Source organism: Buteo buteo, chromosome 19 (genome assembly GCF_964188355.1).
Source record: "Buteo buteo chromosome 19, bButBut1.hap1.1, whole genome shotgun sequence".
Taxonomy (NCBI): domain Eukaryota; kingdom Metazoa; phylum Chordata; class Aves; order Accipitriformes; family Accipitridae; genus Buteo; species Buteo buteo.
In genome coordinates this window covers 12,265,387-12,288,042 of record NC_134189.1, presented here as the reverse complement: position 1 = coordinate 12,288,042, position 22,656 = coordinate 12,265,387, and the positions used below count along the sequence as shown (strand labels likewise).

The following is a 22,656-nucleotide window of genomic DNA, read 5'->3' as shown; positions in this document are numbered from 1 at the left end:
TTTTCTTTTTGTGCTGGTGTTTCCCTGTTGGCTATCCTATTTCTATTTCCCTTCCTTTTATGCATTTCATGGGGGATGTAAAAGCCAGCAAATTCATTATGATACAAATGTAACTCTCAAAGGGTATTTGGTATTGAAACTGTTCTGCATACTGTCACTGGAAATACTTAGCTGCAGCAGAAGATGTTCTGCTCACAGGTCTTCAGTTTTGGAGCTGGCTATGGAAATGGTTTTTTTAGTTTGTTCACTTTTTCTCCCCCAAATGGTGTAAGATGTAATGGCATTGATGGCCAAAACTTTCGATCTGAAATAGATGAAGTTATGACATTGTTAGGTCAGTACCCTCCCCTTCTATTGATCTACCCATGTAACTTGATCCAAAAGGGAGATGGCTTCTGTGATGCTTCTGGGTGTTAATCTCTGGATTGCAACTGCTATTCTTATATCAGGTATTTGCTGGGAACTGAAGTGAGAATCCCAATTGGTTTCACATCAGCCCCTGTACAACTCTCAGATATAGTAGCTTGCTGTTAAGCAGACAGCATTTAAGACAACCGTCTAGAAATGGATTGTCTTACTCCCTAAGCCAGCTGGCCAAGTCAGAATGACTGTTAAAATAAAAACTGTATGAGATAGTTTTTTAGAATACCAGTAAGATTGAAACATTGCCCTCCTTTCCTTTCCTATGGAACTCTATTTTAGCTGGTGACAAAATAGTATATGGCTTGAAATTAAGCTGCCCACTGATATAATGGTGGAATCGTTGGCTTAGAAAATTTCTTTTACCCCAGAATGGGAGCAACTATGCCTACTTGGAGCAACTGGAGAGCTTGTCTGCCAAAGGTCGACCAATACCAGTGCGTCTTGATGCCCTGCCACAGCTGGAGTCGCAAGTAGCTGCAGCACGTGGCTGGAGAGAGCGCACAGGAAGGACCTTCCTGAAGAAGAACTCAAGCTACAGTCTGTTACAGGTGAGCAACAGACCCTTCTGTCAGCCTTCAGAAACTGATCTTGATGGCCCTCTGTGGTCTGGTGGGAACAGCTGGTTCAGTTATGGTAGATTACAGCTCCTTTTGATAATAGAATGTAATAAAAAACTTCAGCTGTTCTTGGGTGAAAAGACTGGAAAAGGCAAAAAGTCCATGTTTGGTTAGTTTTGGTTTATGTGTAGACAACCTCAACTGTTATTTTTGAAGAAACAAAACTCTCTTTTTTGGGAGGGAAAGAAGAGGATTTCTTTTTTTTGTGTAAGTGTGGAAATGCAGGCCTGAAATGGATGTAGAAGCGGTCTTTAACTGATGGATGTTTACCTTGTTCCACTGCTTAAATTCTAAGAAAATAGATTAGATAATTTTTCTTATAGTTAAACAACTTATAAAATCAGTCAGCTACTCTTTATTTCACTTCAATGAATGTAGTCATTGTCTTTTTTTTTTTTTTTTCATAAAAATCATTCATGTGTTTAAAGATTTATCATATCTACTTGACAGGCTTCCTTTTTCTAGGGAAAACATTTCCAGTTCTTTCAATACTTTCTTGTAGGCTGTATTTTTCATACTCTTATCTTGTTGCTATTTTCTGTGGTTTGTCCTCACTTCTAGTGAGATGTCCAAAACCAGACAGAATCTTCTCATTACAGCTTCCCTAGTGCCATGTGAAGTGCAGTAATTATATCTTGTATCTCAAAGGGAATATTGCTGTTTAATGTTTCCCAGTGGGATCTGCCCCTATTGCAACATCACCACACTGATTTCTGTTCGGTTTATGATGCACTCTAGGTCCAGATTTTTTCTCTGTATTTTTTCTGCCTAACTAGTTATTTAATGTGTACTGGTTTTGCATTTGACTGTTTGTTTTCCTAAATGTATCAATTTGAACTTTACTATATCGAATTTAATTTGATAGATTTTATATTTAAGTATGCCTTCCAACTAATCAAGATTACTTAAAATTTAATTCTTATCCTTGAAAGTGCTTTGCAGCCTCTCATGTTTGATATTAAAAGGCTCATAGCATATTTTTTAGTTTTGTTTCAGCCACTAAATTGCTGATGTAAATAGGAAATCATGGCAGATCTTTAAGACTTGAAATTGATGAAGGCACTTGAAGTGAATGTTAAACTACTGATATCTAACTGCATACAATATTTCAGTTAACTGTATATATGACAGCTTAATTTGAATAGATTTTGTAATTTAATCATGAAAACACAGTGGCTTTCAAGTTGACCTGCCACATCGCTGTGGTGCTGATTACATTCAGATTCCATATGGTATGAAATACTTGTATCCTTTTCTGTTCATTTCTCCTCTTCCTAGCATTAACTGACAGATATCAGAGGTGTTAGATTACCGAGTATTTTTTGCTCTCTGATGACTCTGTTGTAATTCCTTTATTAGACATTCTCATATGTGTCCCTGAAATCATAACATTACAGATCAGAACTTTTTTCTGTTCTTGGCATCCTTGGCTCTGACAATTTAAGTTTTCTTGGTGGTTACAGGTTCTGAGCCCTCGGACTGATATTGGTGTTTATGGGAGCAGTAAGAATAGACGGAAGAGGGCAAAGGAATTGATGGAGAAGGAAAAGGAGAAAGATCTTGACTTGGAATCCCTAAGTGAACTGGAAGATGGGCTGGAGGAGGCCAGGGACACTGCAGCTGTGGTAAGGAGCAATGAGAGGTAGTGTCCCCTGATACATGGGTTTAATTTGTCTCTAATCTGTGTAGAAATCTTACGGAAGAACTGATAAATTAATCTCACTGAAACTGATATCTCATATGTTTGACACAAGAATATAGTTCGGCTTTAATTGCAGTGAAAGTAGAGGGAAGCACAATTCAGAGTTTAAGTGCTGGTATTTAATATGTGTTGGGCTATGTGTAAGACTTAAATGCTCTTGGGTTAATATCTGTGGCTGCTCATCTAGTATTATTAACATTTATTGAAATCCCATCAAAATGTGGAATGAAATGCAGCTCTACCTTGAACAGTATCAAGACATATTTGGTTAGGTTGATTTTGAGGGCAGCCTGGAAGTTCTTGGTTGTAGAAACTGGGCTGGGGGGAATGTTATATTTGATTCTTCCTTGTTGGGGAGGATATTGATGCAGTTTATCAGAAGAGTTTGCTGTCATCTGGCTTCCCTTTCTCCAGGAACAAAGAAAATGTATGCAGGCTCAATGATGTGCCATATACACAGTCTATTTTACCTTAGTATGCTTTGTTATAGTTACTTGAATGGAGACACTGAGGAAATGCAAGTTGCTTCAGGAGATACATGGTCACTCTCACACTCCTGGTGCTGAGTCAACATTGAAACAATGCTCAGCTGCATTGTCTTGGTAGACAGATGGGTGGAATGGATTCTGACTCCTTTCCTGGAGTCAAAACCTATTCTTCCAGTGCCTTATGATAGATTTAATTATGAACTTCAGAAACTTTGTAGATACAGAGAAGGTTATCTAAAGTTTACATAAAGTCTCTGTCAGAAGGACTCAGGGGACTAATGAGTAATTGAGGAGGAGGTATTTTAGCTAAAGTTTTAATTAGGTCACACAATTCCTAAATTTTGGGCTAGTTTAACTGGGAAGATCTCCATACGTTTTGGAGTTGGTTTTTTTCCCTTTTCCGACATTGCTAATAAATGTGATCTCTCTTAGCTGTGAAGGTCATGAACTGTGTTTTGTCTTTGCTGGGTAGGTGGCTATATTCAAGGAACGGGAACAGAAGGAGATTGAAGCCATGCATGCTCTCAGGGCAGCTAACCTGGCCAAGATGACTATGGTGGATCGGATCGAAGAAGTCAAATTCTGTATCTGCCGCAAAACAGCTAGTGGATTCATGCTACAGTGTGAGCTGTGCAAAGACTGGTTTCATAGTGGCTGCGTGCCCCTTCCCAAAACAAGTTCTCAGAAGAAGGGCTCTAGTTGGCAGGCCAAAGAAGTAAAGTTTCTGTGTCCACTTTGCATGCGTTCTCGAAGGCCACGGCTTGAGACAATACTGTCTCTGCTGGTGTCCCTGCAGAAGCTGCCTGTACGGCTGCCAGAAGGGGAGGCATTGCAGTGCTTGACAGAACGTGCCATGAGTTGGCAGGACCGAGCACGGCAGGCTTTGGCCACTGACGAGTTGTCCTCTGCTTTGGCTAAGCTTTCTGTGCTCAGCCAGCGAATGGTGGAGCAGGCAGCACGGGAGAAGACGGAGAAAATAATCAGTGCAGAGCTCCAGAAAGCAGCAGCTAACCCAGACCTGCAGGTAGAGATGTGGATATCTTGCTCTTTACCATGCTTGTCCTTCTGGGGTGTGTCTAGATGCCTTACCTTTCTTGGAGAAGCTTGGGGGAGAGGGGAGGGCAGTTAAAGGCTGAGAATTAGACATACCAAAATTATCTAGTTCAGTGCTCCTCAGGCTATGGCTGGCTTCAGTCAGTTACAGGCTGCTCCGGGGATAGGCCTGTACTTTGTGCTCACTGTCAATAGCAACTGTTGAAGGTGCTTGTAAGAAACCCTGGTTCAGATATAACAGCTGGCTGAGAGCCTGAAGATGTGTAAAGCAGTGGCTGCTTTGGTGTCCAAATTCCATTTCCCTCTTGACAGAATTGAAGGTCTCAATATTTGTAATTTCTCATGGATTGTCATTCTCAGGCATTTGGTGTCTTGTTAGTGAATTCCAATGAGGACTATAGGCAAACACTGGTACTTTTACAGCTGACCTCTTCATCTTGAGATTGAGACCAGTAATCAGATGATGCTGTGGTGAAGTTTGTACAACCACAGGCTATAATTTGGTAGCACTGAACAGCAATATCTAGATCTTTCTAGTCACTATTATTCATAAACATGGAAATAAAATGTAATAGAACCTTTTCCTTGGATATTTGCCTATTTTTCTTCACATCTGGCTGTAACTACGCTTTTCTGTGACTGCCTAGGCAGTTACACTCAGGCCAAAAGAACCACTGTTATCTTTGTCAGTAACTCAGCTTTTTTATAGATTTTTCTGGAAATTTTATTGTTTCATTCCTATATTCCATTTTTATCTTAGGGACACTTGACTAGTTTCCAGCAATCAGCCTTTAACAGAGTGATAGGGAGTGTGTCCTCATCCCCACGGCAGACTTTAGATTATGATGATGAAGAGACAGACTCTGATGAAGACATCAGGGAAACGTATGGCTACGACATAAAGGTAAGTAGTCCAGTGTGGCTTGTCTACATGGAATTAATCCAGAACACCTGTTTTTTATTAATTCAGTTTATTTAAGAATATTTTTCTTATCTGAGGTTATCTCTATACATTCTGCCCGGGTTCCTGTTGCAGAAGAGGTACTTTTTGATTTTATCTGAATGTCTCGGCTCTGGACAACTTGGGAATTTTTGTAATACTTTTATTCAAAATTTCCAAATGTCCTGTGATTGAGTTTCAGAAGGTGCTTTTTAGTGCTAAGGAAAAAGATGCACTTCTCAAGGGATTTGTATTTATAATACCATGGAGGATGGACGTTGTCTTTATGCCCCATTCAGAGACACCATGAATCATAAACATCATATAAGTGTCTATGTGGAGAGTTCTTCAACAGCTTTTGCTACAGCAAAAAATTAGTCTTTGAAAACTGCATATGCTGTACCAAGTTCCCTGATGCCAGAGCTGCTTTCACCTTTCCATACCTTTCTTTTCGTTCAGCCCTTGTATAAAGGAGGTATATCTGTTCAATTTTGGATGTGTGGAAATACTCAGAACTAGATGTCTGGATCATGTTGTAAAATTAGTGTCTGGATTCAGTTCAGAAATTGTAACTGCAGTTAAATTTTTAAAATATATTAATTAGAGAAGAAGTGTCATGAGAAAAGGCAATTGTAGAGATAGCCAAGTGTTTTCAGTCTGATGTATTTCACTTCAGAACTTCTGAAATGTCCTTTTGATATATGTAGAGTCAAAACCAATGCCACTGTTTCTTCTTGTGCAGTGTTTTCTTCTTAGCAATAGTGTCATATCTACCTTAAAAGATGCTAACGTAAATTCTTCTGAGGTAGCTTTTCTGGTTTATAAAGGGACAGCAAATTTTCCAGGTATGATTTGCCTCAGTCTCTTATTTTTAGTATTTTGTTTCTGGGCAGCTTTATGCAAATACACACATTTGTCTTACAGTCCTATGTGAAATGCCAACAAGAGTACATAGCAATTGGATGTTACAGCTTTTAATTAAATTAGTTTTATATTTAAAAAAAAAAAATTCCAAACTGTTCTTTGCATCAGGAGTCATAATAAGGGATTTCTGAAAGATGTGGCATTTTCTGAGGCTGTGATAAAGCATACGTCAAGAAAAATGGCATATGCTTGTCAGAATCTGAGGGTTTTGCAGGAGTTTAATTTCATTTGTATAATGATTCTGTTGTCATGATTTCAAAATCTGTTACTTAGCCCTTTTGATTTGGCTGTTCATCACTACATGTAATTGGAAAAACCTAAAAATAAAAGTCTGTTGAAGCAAAGCTGATAGGGACCCAAAATGTATTTTGGTAGGTCAGCTAACATGGTAGGAATAGAAGACAAATTTTCAGGCAACCAAATTCTTCAGGTCTGAACTAGAAGCAGCAAAGTTCAAAAGAGCTAGCAAAGTTGCTCAGAGTTTAATTATTTTTATACTGTTGGCTTTCAAGGGTTGGGTTTTTTCAGTTTGTGATCTATAAACATTTTCCAGTGGAGTGATGTGTTTAAAAAAAAAAAGTATCTAGATTATGATGCATCATGTATGAATTTGCTCTTAATACTTCCTGTGGACCTTGTAGAAGTAATCCTTGGATCCCTAAGGGTCCATAGACTGTATTTCCAAAACCACGGTCTTGGACATCTCAAGTACAGCCGTGGTTAATAAAACATGTGAAAAGGCCTGTTTGATTATATTGTGCTTCTTCTAATTAAAACATGATTCTTGCCAGCAAATACTTCATTATGAGTGCAATAACTAGACTTGTTTTAAGATTTATTCCAAACAGTCAGACAAATGCACTGTAGGTCAAATTTACTGTAAAGTTTCCCCTTTAATTGCCTTCATTTTTTTCTCATGTATTTTTTTCTCATTCCTTTGCACCTGTGTTGCCTATGGCCACCAAGTGGTGATACCTTTTTATTAATTTGCCTATTGGCCCTGAACTTTCTTTAATCTAGTATAATGTGATATCCAGAACAAGATATTACATGAGATACAACCTTTACTATGGAGAAATATCTTCCTCTTTCTGAATATATTTATTCTACCTTTTCATCTGGGCAATTTAAATCTGAATTTCCCACTTCTGGTTCTGTACTGAAATCATTAGTGTGCACTTCACTTCGTTTTAAGAGTGTAACTGAAAGCCAGAGAGAGATTACATTCTCAAACTCCCTTTTTATGTCATGAAATGACAGTGTCTGGGTGGTACAATTTCCTGAGTTGGCCATTTTGGGACCCACACGGCTAATCTTCAGGTAAATATTGTCAATAACTGCTCTACAGCCTTTCTCTTCTTTTAAGCCAGCTTCTTGGGTTTTGTTGTTTTCTGAAAGATTTCAGTCTTACATGGGATGCTAAGTATGTTTAAAGTGTTGGCCAGTTTCATCACAAATGTGATGGGGTAGCTAAGTTCTGGGAAGTGTTGTGGAAATAGACAGCTGGTTGAGGAGATTATATTTATTAATTTCACCTGCAGGGGTGAGTAAGAAGAGGGAGAAGTTAGTAATAGGGAGCATCAGGTAATCTACTCAAATGGACTTGTGCCTTCTCTGGATTCTCTGCCTAATGTAATGCAAAGTCAAACAAAGCTTCTCCCATTGCTAAGAGATTCCTAATATCTTTCCTCTTAATGGATCCACCTGCACCTGAAGGCATGTGTCCCATTTCAGAGTGTGATGCATCTAAAAAGTCAAGCAGCCATCCTACACAATGCATTGAGCTGAGCACAAGCCAATGCCATCATACTCTGTTCATGGAAATACAACAGTCTCAAGTATTAGCAGCCCTCTTCCTTTCAGTGTTTGGTCCTATCTTAAAATGGTTCAAGACTGCCATAAAAGTCCTGATCCCAGGGCAACATTTGATTGTTTGCCATTGTGTTGGTATTGTTGCTATGCTGTGAACACCCTGGTTTTCCTCACCTATAAGATCTTTAATAATTTCTTTCTACAGTAAACATCATTTACTCAGCATACCCCTGCTTTACTAAAGATGCTGGTCTTTATGGTCTTGCAGTCAAATTTTTCAAGCAAAAAAAAAAAAATTATATAGGCTAAGAGTAAGCCTCTGTTCATTTTGTTGACTTCTGAAGACCATGCTTGAGGAACTGCTGAGTGAGGGAAATTGTCCAGTGTTTCTCATGCACTAGCTATAAATCTGTTGACCTATCTTCATAGTTGCTGTGTTCATCCACTATTTAAATAGGGATGTAACTTGTACCTTTTGCCACGTGGTCTTGGTGTCTCTGGTGGGGTGCTTCACAGTAGGGGTTTAGGAACGCGGGATTGGTCAGTCTTAGTAGAATTTACTTTGAAGTAGGTATTTTCTGGATCCAGATGTTACATGTTTTCTGTGGGTCTTTTTCAGGACAATGCCAGTGTAAAATCTTCTAGCAGCTTGGAGCCCAATTTGTTTTGTGATGAGGAAATCCCCATTAAATCAGAGGAAGTGGTGACACACATGTGGACTGCTCCCTCATTCTGTGCCGAACATGCGTATTCGTCTGCTTCTAAAAGCTGCTCTCAAGGTATTTGCTTTTGTATACATTGAGATAAAATTGAACAGATAGTTGGGATGAGCAGTCAGTAAGGAGGGTAACTGCTCTGTTACCTGTGCTAGTTGTAAAGGATATCTTGCTTGGAAGAAGGTAGTGTTACATTGCAGTTAGTTTCCTGAAGTCTGATATATAAACCTATGTCAATGTTTTTGCTTGGGATTGTCTCCCTCCTTAGATTGTTGTTGCAGAAACTATGTCATTTCTTTTGGTTTTTATCTCTTCCTTTTATCCTTGTATGACTTCCTTCCTGTCTGAAAGGTTCTAGCACTCCAAGGAAGCAGCCTCGGAAGAGTCCACTGGTACCTCGCAGTTTGGAGCCCCCTGTATTGGAGCTGTCACCTGGAGCGAAAGCTCAGCTAGAAGATCTAATGATGGTAGGAGATCTACTAGAGGTATCACTGGACGAGACGCAGCACATCTGGCGGATTTTACAGGCTACTCATCCACCCTCTGAGGACAGATTCCTTCATGTCATGGAGGTATGGAACTTGAAGAAATATTCTGGTACAAAAAAGCCCCACAACCCACATTATTTTGGTGGTGGTTTTTTTTTTTTTAGTTTTTTTTAAATAATCTTGGGTAGTTGAGTGCTTAGTTACTTGACACATTTGGATTTCAACTGGGGAATAGTAGATTCCAGAAAATAACAGAATACGAGATCCAAAAATTCAGTTCTTGATCACTCATGCCGTAGCACTGTCCTCCACAATTAACCATATTTAGAACAGTTTTCTCAGGCAGTTCCATATGCAAACCTTATTTTAGAAAATACAACGTTAGGGAAGGAAATGCTGTTCTCAATTACACTTGGAATCAAAACAGATCTGCAAAAGAATTACAGGAAACATTTAGGAAGATGAAAAGTCTGCACTTAGTTTATACAGCTTGATACTTGTATGTTGCTGAACTTTTTTTGTTACTGGGGAAAGAACACTTTTTTTAATAAAACATGGTTTGGTAATGCAGGTAATAAGATTCTTATTCTTCCTCAGAATAACATAGACATAGCAATTTTTTTATTAATATACTGTGAAGGTGTGCTGATCACTGCTCAGCTGACAATGAATGAGGCAGGCTTATCTGCCGATTCTTGAGGTCTAGTCCAAATCACTTAGCCTCATTCATGCAGTAGGTAAGTGGTGTGTGCGAATGAGGGGTGTGCTGGAAGAGAAGGTAAACTCTTGTGTTGAGGAGCTGTACTGGAACCCCTCCTTTATCATCTGTCAGCTGAAGTTAGGAGTCAGTTTGACCATGTGTGGTTATGGAGTATATGATTGCTTTTTGGGTTATTGAACTGCACAGGAAATATATTGAAGATGGTTTGTTCTTGACTTTTTGGTAGTGTACAGTAATATAAGATGGAAGGTTACATGCTGTGAACAGTGAGGTTAGATGAGCATATTAGTTGGGTTGTCTCCTTTTCTGAGTGCCATCCGTATACAATGGATAAGTCAAAGTGTTGCCAAACTGCCATCACTTCAGACAGTAGTATAAAGCAGACCCTGCCTCCAAAGAAGTACTGCTTTACCATCTTTTGTCCCAAGTACTTCACTTCATAAGCTTAATGTTCTTTCAATGTAATGGTTTTGGCATGGAATTGATTGAAGAAGCAGTTTGAATGCCAGCAAATAACAATTTATAAATAGTATGCCAGACTGTTATATGAATAGTTAAGCACAGCTTTTTGGGGGGGGGGGTCGGGGGGGGGACCTAAGAGGGTGTGTGTGTTATGGCATTTTCTATTTAACCCTTATGAATACTTGTTTGACCAGAACTACTCATTTTGAATTGAATACCTTTCTATGTCTACCTATTTTGCATGTAAATAGACTTTTGTAAAATAATCTTCAGAGGATTTGGTTTTGGGTGGAGTAGCTATATTAAGTAATGTACAGTAAAGCGGAGTCTTTACTGGCTTATAGTATGTCCTTAATCTATTAATTATTAAGGTTAAAGTATATAGTTGGATTAACTGAAATTGTCAGTCCTGTTTGTACAGATGAGCTATACATGTGAATCTTTTAGATATAAATAGAACTTGTCACGGTGGATGCTACCTGTGTGACAGAGTTTGCCAATTTTAAGCCTCACTTTGATCTGAATCTGCTATTAAAGAGTTGTTAATGATGCCAGGATATTTACAATGTGTGCCAGTTTGGAAGCTATTCAAATAATGGATCTGTTACTTTCTTCTTTTGCTTGAGTAAGAATTCACCAATTGCTCTTTCTTAATCTCCAGAGTAATGATTGCTTTCTCTCAAAAATAATTACAGACAAGACTGATCTAAGATGAAAAATAAAGCATGTAACTAATGATTAATCTTCTCAACTTTTATTAAAGAGCAATGCGAGAAGGGAGTTGTAATTATTCCTTATTCTGCCTCCTTACACTTGCTGATGATTTACTTTTTGCACTGGACATTTTTGATTCATTGTACTTTGTCACAGTTGATACCACTTACGATTTTTTTTCTAGTATGGCAAAATTAAAGTTGAGCCCCTTTTTCTTTAGAATCTGTAACAGTATGTTGTTGAATAGCTTTCTTCATACCGTGTCAGGGTAATGGTTGGAGGCAAGTTCATCTCTCAAACCACAGGTTTGCAGTATATGGAAATTTGCATTTCAAAAAAAATAATCTCTTTTCACTCTTTCTATGAAGGATGACAGCATGGATGAGAAACCACTGAAAATGAGAGGGAGAGACTCTTCTGAGAGGAAGCGGAAACGAAAGCTGGAGAGAGCAGAGCAGTTCTTTGGAGATATGAAGCAAAAATCTAAAGAGCTGAAAAAACTGGAAAAACCCAAGAAAAAGAAGCTAAAACTCACCATGGATAAGACAAAGGAGCTAAACAAGCTAGCAAAGAAACTAGCTAAGGAAGAGGAGCGAAAGAAGAAGCGAGAGAAGACAGTTGTCACAAAGGTGGAACTAGCAAAGGAGAGCACAGAGAAAAAAAGAGAGAAGAAGGTTCTAGATATTCCTTCTAAGTATGACTGGTCAGGAGCGGAAGAGTCGGATGATGAGAATGCTGTATGTGCTGCACAGAACTGCCAGAGGCCCTGCAAGGACAAAGTGAGTTTTCATTTATTCTGTCATAGGCAATTCCATGCAAAGTCTAAAACCCCAATGTAATTTAATAATTAGGTTGAACAGCATGAGCAACAAAAGTGGTATGATAGAAGTGAGAGAGGATTGAGTAGTACTTGGTTAGGTACACAGATGTAGTAGATAAAACTATAGAACTTCCTTATTCTCTTAGGTACTTTAAAACAGGAGAAGGTGGAAAATTAGAATCTGGGAAAAGGTACTCTGTCCTGGTTGGGAAGTTTTACCTGTTCAAGCTATTTAATTTTTTGCTAGCTATGTGCAACATGCACTGGCTGATTCAGAGGATTAATTCTTTGACTCAGCTAGAAATGTTACTGACTTCAGTGTGTTTCTGAACAGAAGTGGGATGTGCGATGTTCCTATATGAAATAAATTTTCTGTATTTCTTGCATACAGCCTGTGAACAGTGATGCTGCAGGCTGGGGACCTACAAACTGCATTGCTTCATACTTCTTGTTGGAGATAAATAATCAGTGATTTTAGACTTGATTGGATTATTACAAAAAAAACTTGATCTGTCTCTCTCTGTGGTATTGCCTGATTGTCAGCTTTTGACACGGACTAATTTATGGTCAAAAATTTTTTTTTCAGAATGTTTATTTTCTGCTTTTTAGAAAGAAGGAAAAAAACACTCCCAGTAGTAACTGTGGGATTGACGCTGTACTGCACTGGCTTGCACAAGAGAGAGTAGGGACAACTACAAATACCAAGAACTTTTATTTCTTGTTTTGCAAAATTGAAACATAAAATTCAAGTGTTCATTAGAATATTTAAAAAGACCAGTTAAAAGACCAATTTTGAAGTCTTAAACTTAGACCAAGTTTAGAAATTACACTCAATCACTCAAAAGATGATACAATCTTTGTACCACTGTTCTCTTTACTTCACAGATGATAATTAGCTTATATTAGTACATTTTTACAGAAATTGAGATTGCAAGAGGGAGGAGAGTGCCTTTAAATTCATATTATAAAGAAGGTTGTACTAAATTTATCAAACTGCCATAAGTGAAACTGATTGTATAATCAAAGCTTTTAACGGAATGACTGTTTTGCCATAAGGTTGGATGTATTTTTGTACATTCAACAGGTGAATGCCATACAAGCAAAAAATGGCAGATACAGGAACGTAATGACTGAAGCTTCAGCTGTTAGTGTCCATTACTAGTCACTTCTAAAAATTTGTTCAGGAGCAGTTTTCTGACAAACTAAAGTAAAATCTTGAGCTGATAATATTTCTTCATTTTAGATAGGTTGCCACTACTGTTATTTTTTTAATATATTTCCATTGTCACGTTCCCCTGCAAGGTGAAGGCAGAACTACAGCAGTAACAATTTTTATAGCTGTACCAGTGCATGCAGTTAAAATTAAGAGTCTGTGTTCCTTATCCTGAAGATCTCAGTTTCTGCCCACTGACTCAAATTAACATGTACTTTTACTCAGGGAACTACAGAAGTCTAATAATTCATCTTTTTTCCTTCCTAGGTTTTAATTTACTTTTTATGCCTTTTCTTAATTGTTCTATACCAAGTTCAGCTCAAAGTTTGAAATGCTTTAGCTTAAATGTTCTGACACTTTGGAGTTAGAGTTTGTGTGCGTTTTTTGGCATTTGGTGGCCAGCTGTATACCCAATATCTAACTGGTAGAAAAGTATTAAAGCTGCTGATGTCACGTGGCTTTTTATTAGCCAAAAGCAGTAATCAAGTCCTTTTGTTTTCTGTATTTTTTAAGTTGCAAAAGCTACTATTTGATAATGTGGTCTAAGGGAATATATATAATTTAGGATGTGTATTTGTAGACTCTCAATTATTCTGAAGTAACTGTCCCTGAGCACGCTCCTATTTTAAACGTGTTCTCGCATAACCTGTCTTTCATTTGAGGAGAGCTGAGTGTCATCTTCCTCAATAGTAGTAGTGTGTGTTTGTGGTGGTGTGGTCTAAGGATGCAAGAGGGGCAAGGTTTGTTGGAAGAGTGTTGTTTTGTATTAAACTGAAGCAGCTTGTTAAAACAAGCTCTATAAGGCCTTAATTTGTGCCCAAAAGCTTTTGTGTTCTAGGTGTATCAGGTGGGTTTAATAGAAGGTATTTTCTTCATAGAAACTATGCCTATCTGTCTTTCCTTGTAATGTGCTATGTGTTGCTGATCTGATCTCTTGCAGGTGGATTGGGTGCAGTGTGATGGTGGCTGCGATGAGTGGTTTCATCAAGTTTGTGTTGGTGTCTCTCCAGAAATGGCTGAGAATGAGGATTACATCTGTATAAACTGTGCAAAGAAGCCAATGCAGGGACCAAGTAGCCCTGCTCATGCACCACCTCCTCCATTCTTATTGAGCTACAAACTACCAATGGAAGATCTTAAGGAGACAAGTTAGCAACTACTTGATGTTTGGAACTTTTTGGGAAATGGACCACTGAAACCCTTCAGAAAGAGAGGGTTTGAAGCTAATGTAGCCACTGAGCTTCACTTCCAAGGATGTACAGACCTGCAGCAGAGTTGGTCCCTTCCTTACAGCTGGCTTCCTTCATACAATGGGGACGTCAAGGCACAGTGGTACCAACTCATCTATGCAGCCACCGCCTGATTAGGTGTTCCAGCTAGTGTTTTCTGACTCGAGTATTTCCATCTTTGAGTGTGGCTGTTGCTCTTGGAGACTGAGCAAACCCAAGGCTGTTAGATTAGACACTTCAGGGTGTTAGAAGTACATGTTGGCAGTGGAGCTGGCCTGGAATTGGTGGGCATTGGCTGGAGCTTTTAGGCCTACCTGGTTACCCTAAGGAGGTGACTTTGTAAGTTATCTTTTGCCTCCCCATGCCAACCCAGTGAGTAGGGCAATGTCTTGGGAGAGTTAAGTTGCCTCCATATCCAGGCAGCTAACACTACACTATAAGGATGGGAGCAAGTGGATGAATTTCTTTTAATTTCTCTTTTGTAGCTAAAGGGCAGAGGAGCTCATGATCTCAGAAATCAGCAAAGGTTCTGTTTACCAAAAAAGAAACCCAACTCTACTCCACTAGGCAAAATTTTTTCCTTAGTGGGGAACAGCTGATCTTCCTGTCCTGAGGAGGGCCAGAAAACCTTGATGAAGATGTCTAGCTAGACCAGAGCTTGGGAAAAGCAGAGTGCTTCCCTTTCCACAGGGCTGCCCTCTCCTGTTCTAGGCTTTGCTTAGAATTCTGCACTCCTGCACATTAAAGTTGTCTCACGCAGGATGGAGCTGGCAAGGAGGTACAGCACCCAGGGCACCAGCTTCTGTGATCTGTACCCAGGGATGGGAAGGAAAGAAGACAGCCCACTTACCTCAGAGGTTACACTGACATGTGCTTCTGTGAAAAGTTTCACTCACAACTATTTCCAGTATCACCAGGCTACGGGCATGGCCTCAAGCGATACCAGCAAGCAGTCTGCAGATACTGTTCGCAGCGCAAATCCCCCTCCCTGCTGGCTTTGCTGGATGTGTACCAGTGTACATACAATCAGCAACAGTTCTTGTTTGAAGTTGCCCCTGGCTTTGCCAGAGGACCAGAGGGCTTGGGGTCATCCTGGGTGACAGTTGTTTTAGTAAATCCATTTTTAAAGAAGGACTTGTTTTTACTTTTTTCTAAATGTCTCAGACTACTGACTTGTTCTATAAATAGATTATTTTTCTTTGATTTTTTTATACTTACCACTGTTAACCAGCAGCACAGACAGAGGTTCACAAAGCAAAAACCTGCCCGTGGGCTTGGGTTTTTTTACTCCATTCCTTCCTTGTAGTACAAGGAATTAGCAGTTACCTTCCCCATTCTAGCTTGACCAGCTGCCTGTGTTTAAATAGGTAAATACATTTCATGTGCTACCTTTGTGTTTGGGTTTGTTCCTATTAGTGGGGCATCTGGGCCTTAATGACTCCAGTGGATGCTGGCTTTGTGTATGTGAATGTCTGAAGCCAGCCACTGGGCTGTCTTGTCCCCCTCTCCACTCGCTCCCTATTGTGTTTCCATTCTTCTGCAGTTCTAGGAGTGTTGTAAGTAGTGTCCAGTCTTACTAGGAGCTGGATTGGGATTTAAAGAAACATTGACAAAAACAAAAGTGTTCTGTCTTGACTGTTCTGTGTCCCTTCTCTTGTTCTCTAATATTTGGAAGTTTATTTATCTGGCAGAATTATCCATCCAAAAAAAAATTCAGCTCAGGTAGACGAACTTTATTGGTTTGTTTTATTTGTGCCTGCTACCTGGGAAGAGGAAGATGTGCAAAAGAAAAAGAACTAAGATGGAGGGCAGAAGATACAGGGTCTTGGGGAGCTTTGAGTGCAAATTGGGCACAGACTTCTAATTCCTGCTCCTTAAAGACTGATACGGTGTTAAAAGCAAAAGCAAGCTGTGGTTAAGCATGTGGCTGAACGGGCACCCTAGCAAACTTAAGAGTATTATTTGTTTACTTATTTATGAAGGAGTCTATGCTATAGCTAGACGTACCCTCCTTTCGCCTCCAGTTACATTTTTTTTCTTCTCAATGTATGCTTAGTTTTGGTAAACTGGTTTAAACAGATGTTACTTTCCTTCAAGCTTTAACTGATGGTACTACATAAATGTTTCCCTATATGGAGTGGATAGACTATCTGTCACAGATGTTTTAATCGTTCCAGAAGTAGACTAGTACAAGATTTCTTAAAGAATCCCAGTGTTCTGTATTCTTTCCTGACTCCTAGAATCGTGACACAACAGGGAAAATATGGTTAGCACATCTTGTTAGCCACTGAGCATATCCTCTTAACCATTCCTACATTCTCTGTTGTGATAAAGTCATTGTTATATGTAATTACCATCAACTGGAAAAGAGATCTTTTAGTAAATCTGCATTGAATGTTCCTGTTTCTCTGAGTAGAAGGTGTGGTGGAGAATGTTAACAGCAGCACTAGTTGGAAGGAGAAGGAAACAAACAGCTATACAACGCAGTGGTCAATCATTCTGCTTATAACAAGTATAGAAAAGAGTAAACAACAGAAAAATGTGCAAATTATGTGCAAAAGGTCACATTTTTAGTAGCTCTTTTGCATATTATCAAACGGAGAGGCTCTTTATTACACTGCCGAAAGGAGGTTGCCACACTTTCTAGTTACGGATGTCTCATCTGCTTTTGGGTAAGGTGTTCATAAACAGAAGACCATTATTAGCTTTACATCTTACTGTTTAAGCTTATTTTTTAAGAGCATAATTCCTATCAAATGATTGCTAATAGTATGAACTTACAAATAAATGTTAACTTTTGGAAAAATCTGTAGATATGTAGTTAGTGGTTGAAAAACCTAAAGCTACAGCTGTGGTATTGTCTCCAGATCTTAGGGTTTTGAATTTTTATAAAAATCATATGCAAAGAAGCAAGCAAGTTAAGCTAAGGAATTAATTTTCTTATGGGTCTGCTACAGCTGTAGAAAAAAAATCTCTCAAGCTTTGGGGACAAAATCTCAGTATACACAAAATCTTAGCTCGTGTGTATCTAGAAAGGTACGTGTCTCAATGCTATATTCTACAAAGGATACTAGCCACTCTTCATGTTATTTCTCTTCCTGTGTCTGACACAAAAGGTCAAAGAAATTACCTGAGCTGTTGTGAGGAACTAAAAATGGCCAGGACTTGAGTTGTGTATCTTACCCAAACCATGAGGTTTCAAGCGTTTTTTTGAGAATGAAGGCCTGGAATTGGGTAGCTTTACTTGCATATAGAGATAAACGTCACTCCTGAACTTCAGTATTGTTACATTTAGGATTTATGCTTTTGACAGATCGTCTGTAGCTGAATGCTTGTACAGCCTGGACTATTTGATAATGAGGGCTTAAGGTAAGACTGATGATATTATGGAAATTATCTTAAGCGATTTGAATACAGTCACACAGCATAAGATAACAAATAGATGTCTGTGTGGTTGTTAGCCACGCTGTGAAGTTTGCATTGATCTTTTCAGTTTTTAGAATCATAGAGTAATTTAGGTTGGGGGGACTTCTGGAGGTCATCTGGCTCAACCTCCTGACCAAAGCCGGGCTGACTTTGAAAGTAGGTCAAGTTTTTCAGGGCTGTGTCCAATCAAGTTTTAAGTATTTCCAGGGATGGGCATTCGACAACCTCTCTGGCTTCCTGTCCCAGTTTTATAGCATCTTCAGTGCAAACTTTGGTCTAATGTACAGTCAGAGATTCACTTGCTGTAGCTTGCCTGTTGCTTCTTGAAGAGTCTGGCTCCGTATTTGCTGTAACCATCCATTAGGTGGTTGAAGACTGCAGGTCCTGCAGCCTTAATTTCCAAGCTGAACAAACCCAGCTCAGCTTCCCTTGAGCCATGTCATGAGCTGCAGCCTTCTAACAGTCTTGGTGGTCCTCAGCTGGACTTGTTGCACATTGGTCAGTGTCTGGTTTTGTACTGAGGAGCCTAAAACTGGATATGTTACTCTAGATGCAGCTTGCAAGTATTGAATATGGGGGAAAAATAACTCCCTTTAATGTGCTGGCTGTGCTTTTACTGTGCAGCCTGGTACGGGCTTGGCCTTTATAGCTGCAAGGGGGCACATAGCTGACTCCTATTCATTGTGTCTGCTGTTAGCCCCAAGTCCCTTAGTTTATTATTTCTCAAGTGCAGGACTGATGAACTTAAACTTTCCATCAGCACGTCACTCGAGATCTAAGTGAATGGGAGCCCTCTCCTCCCATGTTTTGGGTTGTCCTGTTCCTGTCCCCCACCAACATTGTTTGGTGTCATCTGCAAAGTTGAGTGTGCTCTATGCCATCACCCAGGTGGGTAAGACTTAAAATAGTAGTGTCCAGTACTAGCCCCTGAGGTACTACACTTGCAGCTGGCCACCTTCTAGATTTCACATTGTTGACTACTAAAGTCTGAGCACAGCAATCCACCCCATTTTTCACCCCCACTGTAGGCTGTCCATCCACTCTGTAAGTGTCCTTTTGCTGTAAGTCAGGGTAAGCATTCACTGCTCTCCTGTTGTCCGCAGGGTGCATCACAGAAGGCAACCAGACTGGCCTAAGATTATAGTGATGACTATTACCAGTCACCTTATCCCTCATGGACCTGGATGTGGCTTCGAGGAAGATTTGTTCCATAATCTTCCCAGGGTCCAGGGTGAGGTTAGCTGCCCTGTAGTTCCCCTCACCCTCTTCGTTTTCTCCTCTTCGTTGAATGGGCATGATGGGGCATGATGTGCAGAGGGGTTCATCACAATCCGTCAAGAAAATGATCTTCCATACAGACATTTTCGTAGGCTTTGTTCATCCTTGTGGCGTGTAAGATTTGAAGGAAAAAACCAATGTATTTGAATTACTGTTTGTAAGATGCATGGAAAACTAAATGGCAGAACCAAGCTTCTTTAAGTGCTGCTCATACCTAAACTCCATGTGGGCTAGTGAGCAATTATGTCAGTCCCATACATGCAGATACAAGTCTAAGCTGGTCAGGTTGAATTCGATGTGATTGATGCATGGTCCTTTTGTACAGAGTTCTTCACACTGGAAGAAAGGCATCATAGGAATGAGCATGAAGAGGGGCATCTGATCTTCTAGGAGAAATGGAACAGTCTACAGCTTTGTTCATTCACCAGTAGTCTGTTTACTAGGCAGCCATCCAAGGATAGCTATCACCTTTATTTTGGGTTGTTCTAATAACAGTTATTAAAATAAGCACAGCACAGAGTTGTAGCAAAGTATTCAGGTATTCATCAGTTGCTTATCAGACGTGCCTTACTGTCATTCTAGGTAAATGTTGCATACCTTTAAAAATAATGACTGATTTAAAGAACCGCTGTATGTTGGGAATGAAGGATTTTAAAAAGGTGGGAAAAGTTTCTTGAAATAATTCCTGAAATCACTGTTAATGCCTCTGTAAGAAGTTGAGAACTGTCATCTGCTAAAAGCAAGATTTGAGGCTTCCTTGAGCTAGATGAAAATGAAAAGCAGGGAACTCCTTCAAATCCTCTCCAGCTGCGGTCACTAAGAATGTGTTTGGTCAGCCTGCCTGAACCAAACAGGAACTCTGCTTGGACCACCGAGGCAGTGGGGAGATGCAATAAATCCAGTCCTTATCAAAATTCTAGCCACGCTGGCTTTGGGAGGGTGATAAATGCATAGGACAGCTGGAAACTGCACAGCAAGACACCGAGAGCATTGAGCCTTATGTAATGAGATGACTTGGTACAAATGAATGTTAAGTTGCAAGGTAAAGGCAATGAAAGTAGCAAGGATTTATTGAAAAACAGAAATATTTGTAAGGAGACATGCTCTGAATGCCTTTGAAACAAAAGCTCTGCTGCAGTGAATAGTTTTAGTCCTAGATGGGGCATTGTGTCTCAATTGGAGGCTTTTCAGAGGCCAATTTTTGGCAGTCTGTATATCACCCCCAACCCCTCAAAAAAAAAACCCCAAAAGCTGTTTCAAGCCAAGTGCCAGAGGGAACTGCTGTGGGTATTAATATCTGAGGAGAGCAGCCATCCCTGAACATGCAGGTCCTGAGAACGTTGTCACTAGCCAGCCTGGCATCTGCTTTTAATGGATGGGTGATGTGCCAGCAGATCGAACTGCTGCATCCGTTTCCAGGTTGATGCAGTCTGTGCTCAGTTTTGCAGCAACTCAGGTCACCCGCCAGGCAATGGGCGCACTGTGTTGCTCTGTAGAGAAATAAGGTGTTCGCTACTGCTGTTCTATGACAATAGCAGTGGAGCCTACACAAATCCAAGTTACGAATTTGAGAAATAGCTCAGATTTTCGCGGGATACGAGTAGCACGTTCTGTTTACTTCTGTCAGCTAATGGTTTAACTTTTCCCTTTATACAGCTGGAAATTTAGTTAGCCAGGTGTTGTGTGTGTCCCTACAATGGCATTATCAGAGCAAAATACTGTAAAGATCAAAATCTAGACATTATCAGTGTATTGATAGCGCTGCATTCCATTATTTCCTTGCCAGCTTTCCTGGTAGTCTCTTACGCAGGAGGGAGGCAGGAGATAGATGCATTAGCTCTGCCTAGCAACTTTCTTGGGAGACATAATTGCTGCTCACCAGTGTCTGAGAATACCTGGTAAAGAAGTGGAATCATCTGGTAGCAACCCTGCCTAATGCTGAGGAACCCCCAGGTGAGTGTGTGGTACTTCTACTCTTCACCTGTTGCTAGAAGGTGGTGATCTACTGGTGCAGCTGCAAACCATTATCCAGGTTTGTATCCATACTGGTAAGGTTTAAAGACAGCTGGGTTGCTTGTTTTCTAGGCATTGCCTCACACCATGCCTTTTCTATAGATTTTAACCAAGATGGACAGATTGTCAGTCCTGGCTACTCTTTTTCACAATTACTGTTATATGAAAGGAGACTGTGGAGTAGCTTGCCAGAGGGAAACCAGAGTCTTTGCACTGAGGGGTGGACAGGCTTCCTCGTAATCAACACGTGTCTGGAGTGCCTACCGAATGTGGAGGGAAGAAGCTGATGTAGTCCAGTGCTGATGCCCTAATCCGTGGACTATCACTCGCCGAGTCTGCAGGGGATGTAGGTGCAGAAGAAAGTGGATTTTAAGTGGTTTTCAGAATGAAGGGGTTTAGGAGAGTGCTTCCCATGATGTTTATGATACTTCAGTGGCCTTTCATATCTCCAGTATTTTTGCAAGCTTCCTTAGTTAGAAGGGAATGGATGGCAGGTTATGAATTAGATAGTAAAGATGCAACACAGTGCTCTGAAAGGATCCTGCCCTGTTCCTGAATGTGCATGTGTGCACAGGGAATTGAAGGCTGGAACACTGATTTCCCCTGGCTTCTGGTAGGAATACATTTGGAATGGTCACATCCCAGGATGTAGGGGTGTTAGAAAATTAGAGAATACACAAAACTGAACAAATAACAAATAATGGAAGATTACACAGCAACAGAAAAACTATTCACAAGTTAAAGGTTGGTTTGGTTTTTTTCTTTTTTCTTGCTGAATAAGGCAATTCTAGGAAGCTGATGTGTCAGATTCCTGTTTGGAGCAGAAAGCAGGCACTTTTTTTTTTTTGGTAACTCCTCTTTACAGAGTGTGCAAACACTGCTGCTGCACAAGCAACACCTGAGATTTCTGCAAAAAGAAACTTGCTTTGTCCTAAGAAACAGCTGTTCTAACTCCCTGTTTGTCTCTTGGCTCCAGTGATCTCAAAGAAACACAACTGCTTCGTGTGCTTTTTGCTTTCTTCCCTGGGGCCTTCCCATTATACCTTGGGAAATCCCTGCTCTGAGGGAAGTGAGGTCAAAGGAAATCTGGACAAATTCCCTTTGCAGGCTCTTTTTGCTTCTCCCCAGCTGCTTTCCCTTCCCAGCAGGGGAGACCTCACCTCCCACCCTTCTAGGGCTGCGGGCTGCCTGTCGTCTTCCAGAAAAGCTGTGAGACTGCAAACTGCCTCTCCGGAGCTTTTCCTACCTTACAGCTCAGTATTTCCTTACCCCACTGCGGAGAAGTGTGGAGCTGTCATTCTCCATCTCCAAGCCAGAGCATCCTCCATGCAGGTTAGCGCCTTGCTGCTGTCCTGTCAGCCCTGGCTGATCCTCCAGTTCTCAACCAGCCGGTTACTGGAAGCAGAAAGGTTCTGTGGGAGCTTGGGAGTGGTGCAGGGGCATGTGCATTTTCAGACTACTTTTGACAGTGGCTGTGAGTGACTACCTGTGCTGCCACAGTCAATGGGTTGTGTGGGGCATTGGCTGGGTTCCTCACTGTGGCTGCATGGACAGAACCCAGTTTTATCTCTCCAGTAAGTTCCTGTCTCCCGAAGTGCCGCTATCCTCTGTCTTTCC

The 22,656-nt window shown here is 40.3% G+C and overlaps 1 protein-coding gene across 2 annotated transcripts in view; it reads left to right on the top strand.

Annotated features, from left to right (window-relative positions):
• The window catches only part of KDM5A (lysine demethylase 5A), a 52,467-nt gene extending 35,183 nt beyond the window's left edge, over positions 1 to 17,284 (top strand). The window contains exons 21-28 of one of the 2 annotated variants that reach the window (XM_075051055.1): positions 792 to 971; positions 2,504 to 2,665; positions 3,703 to 4,254; positions 5,044 to 5,187; positions 8,579 to 8,738; positions 9,027 to 9,247; positions 11,429 to 11,839; positions 14,034 to 17,284. In XM_075051055.1, the coding sequence (XP_074907156.1) occupies positions 792 to 971; positions 2,504 to 2,665; positions 3,703 to 4,254; positions 5,044 to 5,187; positions 8,579 to 8,738; positions 9,027 to 9,247; positions 11,429 to 11,839; positions 14,034 to 14,246 (2,043 nt within the window). In that variant the 3' untranslated portion in view covers positions 14,247 to 17,284. Of the gene's footprint in view, positions 1 to 791; positions 972 to 2,503; positions 2,666 to 3,702; positions 4,255 to 5,043; positions 5,188 to 7,407; positions 7,468 to 8,578; positions 8,739 to 9,026; positions 9,248 to 11,428; positions 11,840 to 14,033 lie in introns of those variants that run through there. The other variant, XM_075051056.1, reaches the window with a different exon arrangement.
• The last annotated feature ends 5,372 nt before the right edge of the window (positions 17,285 to 22,656 follow it).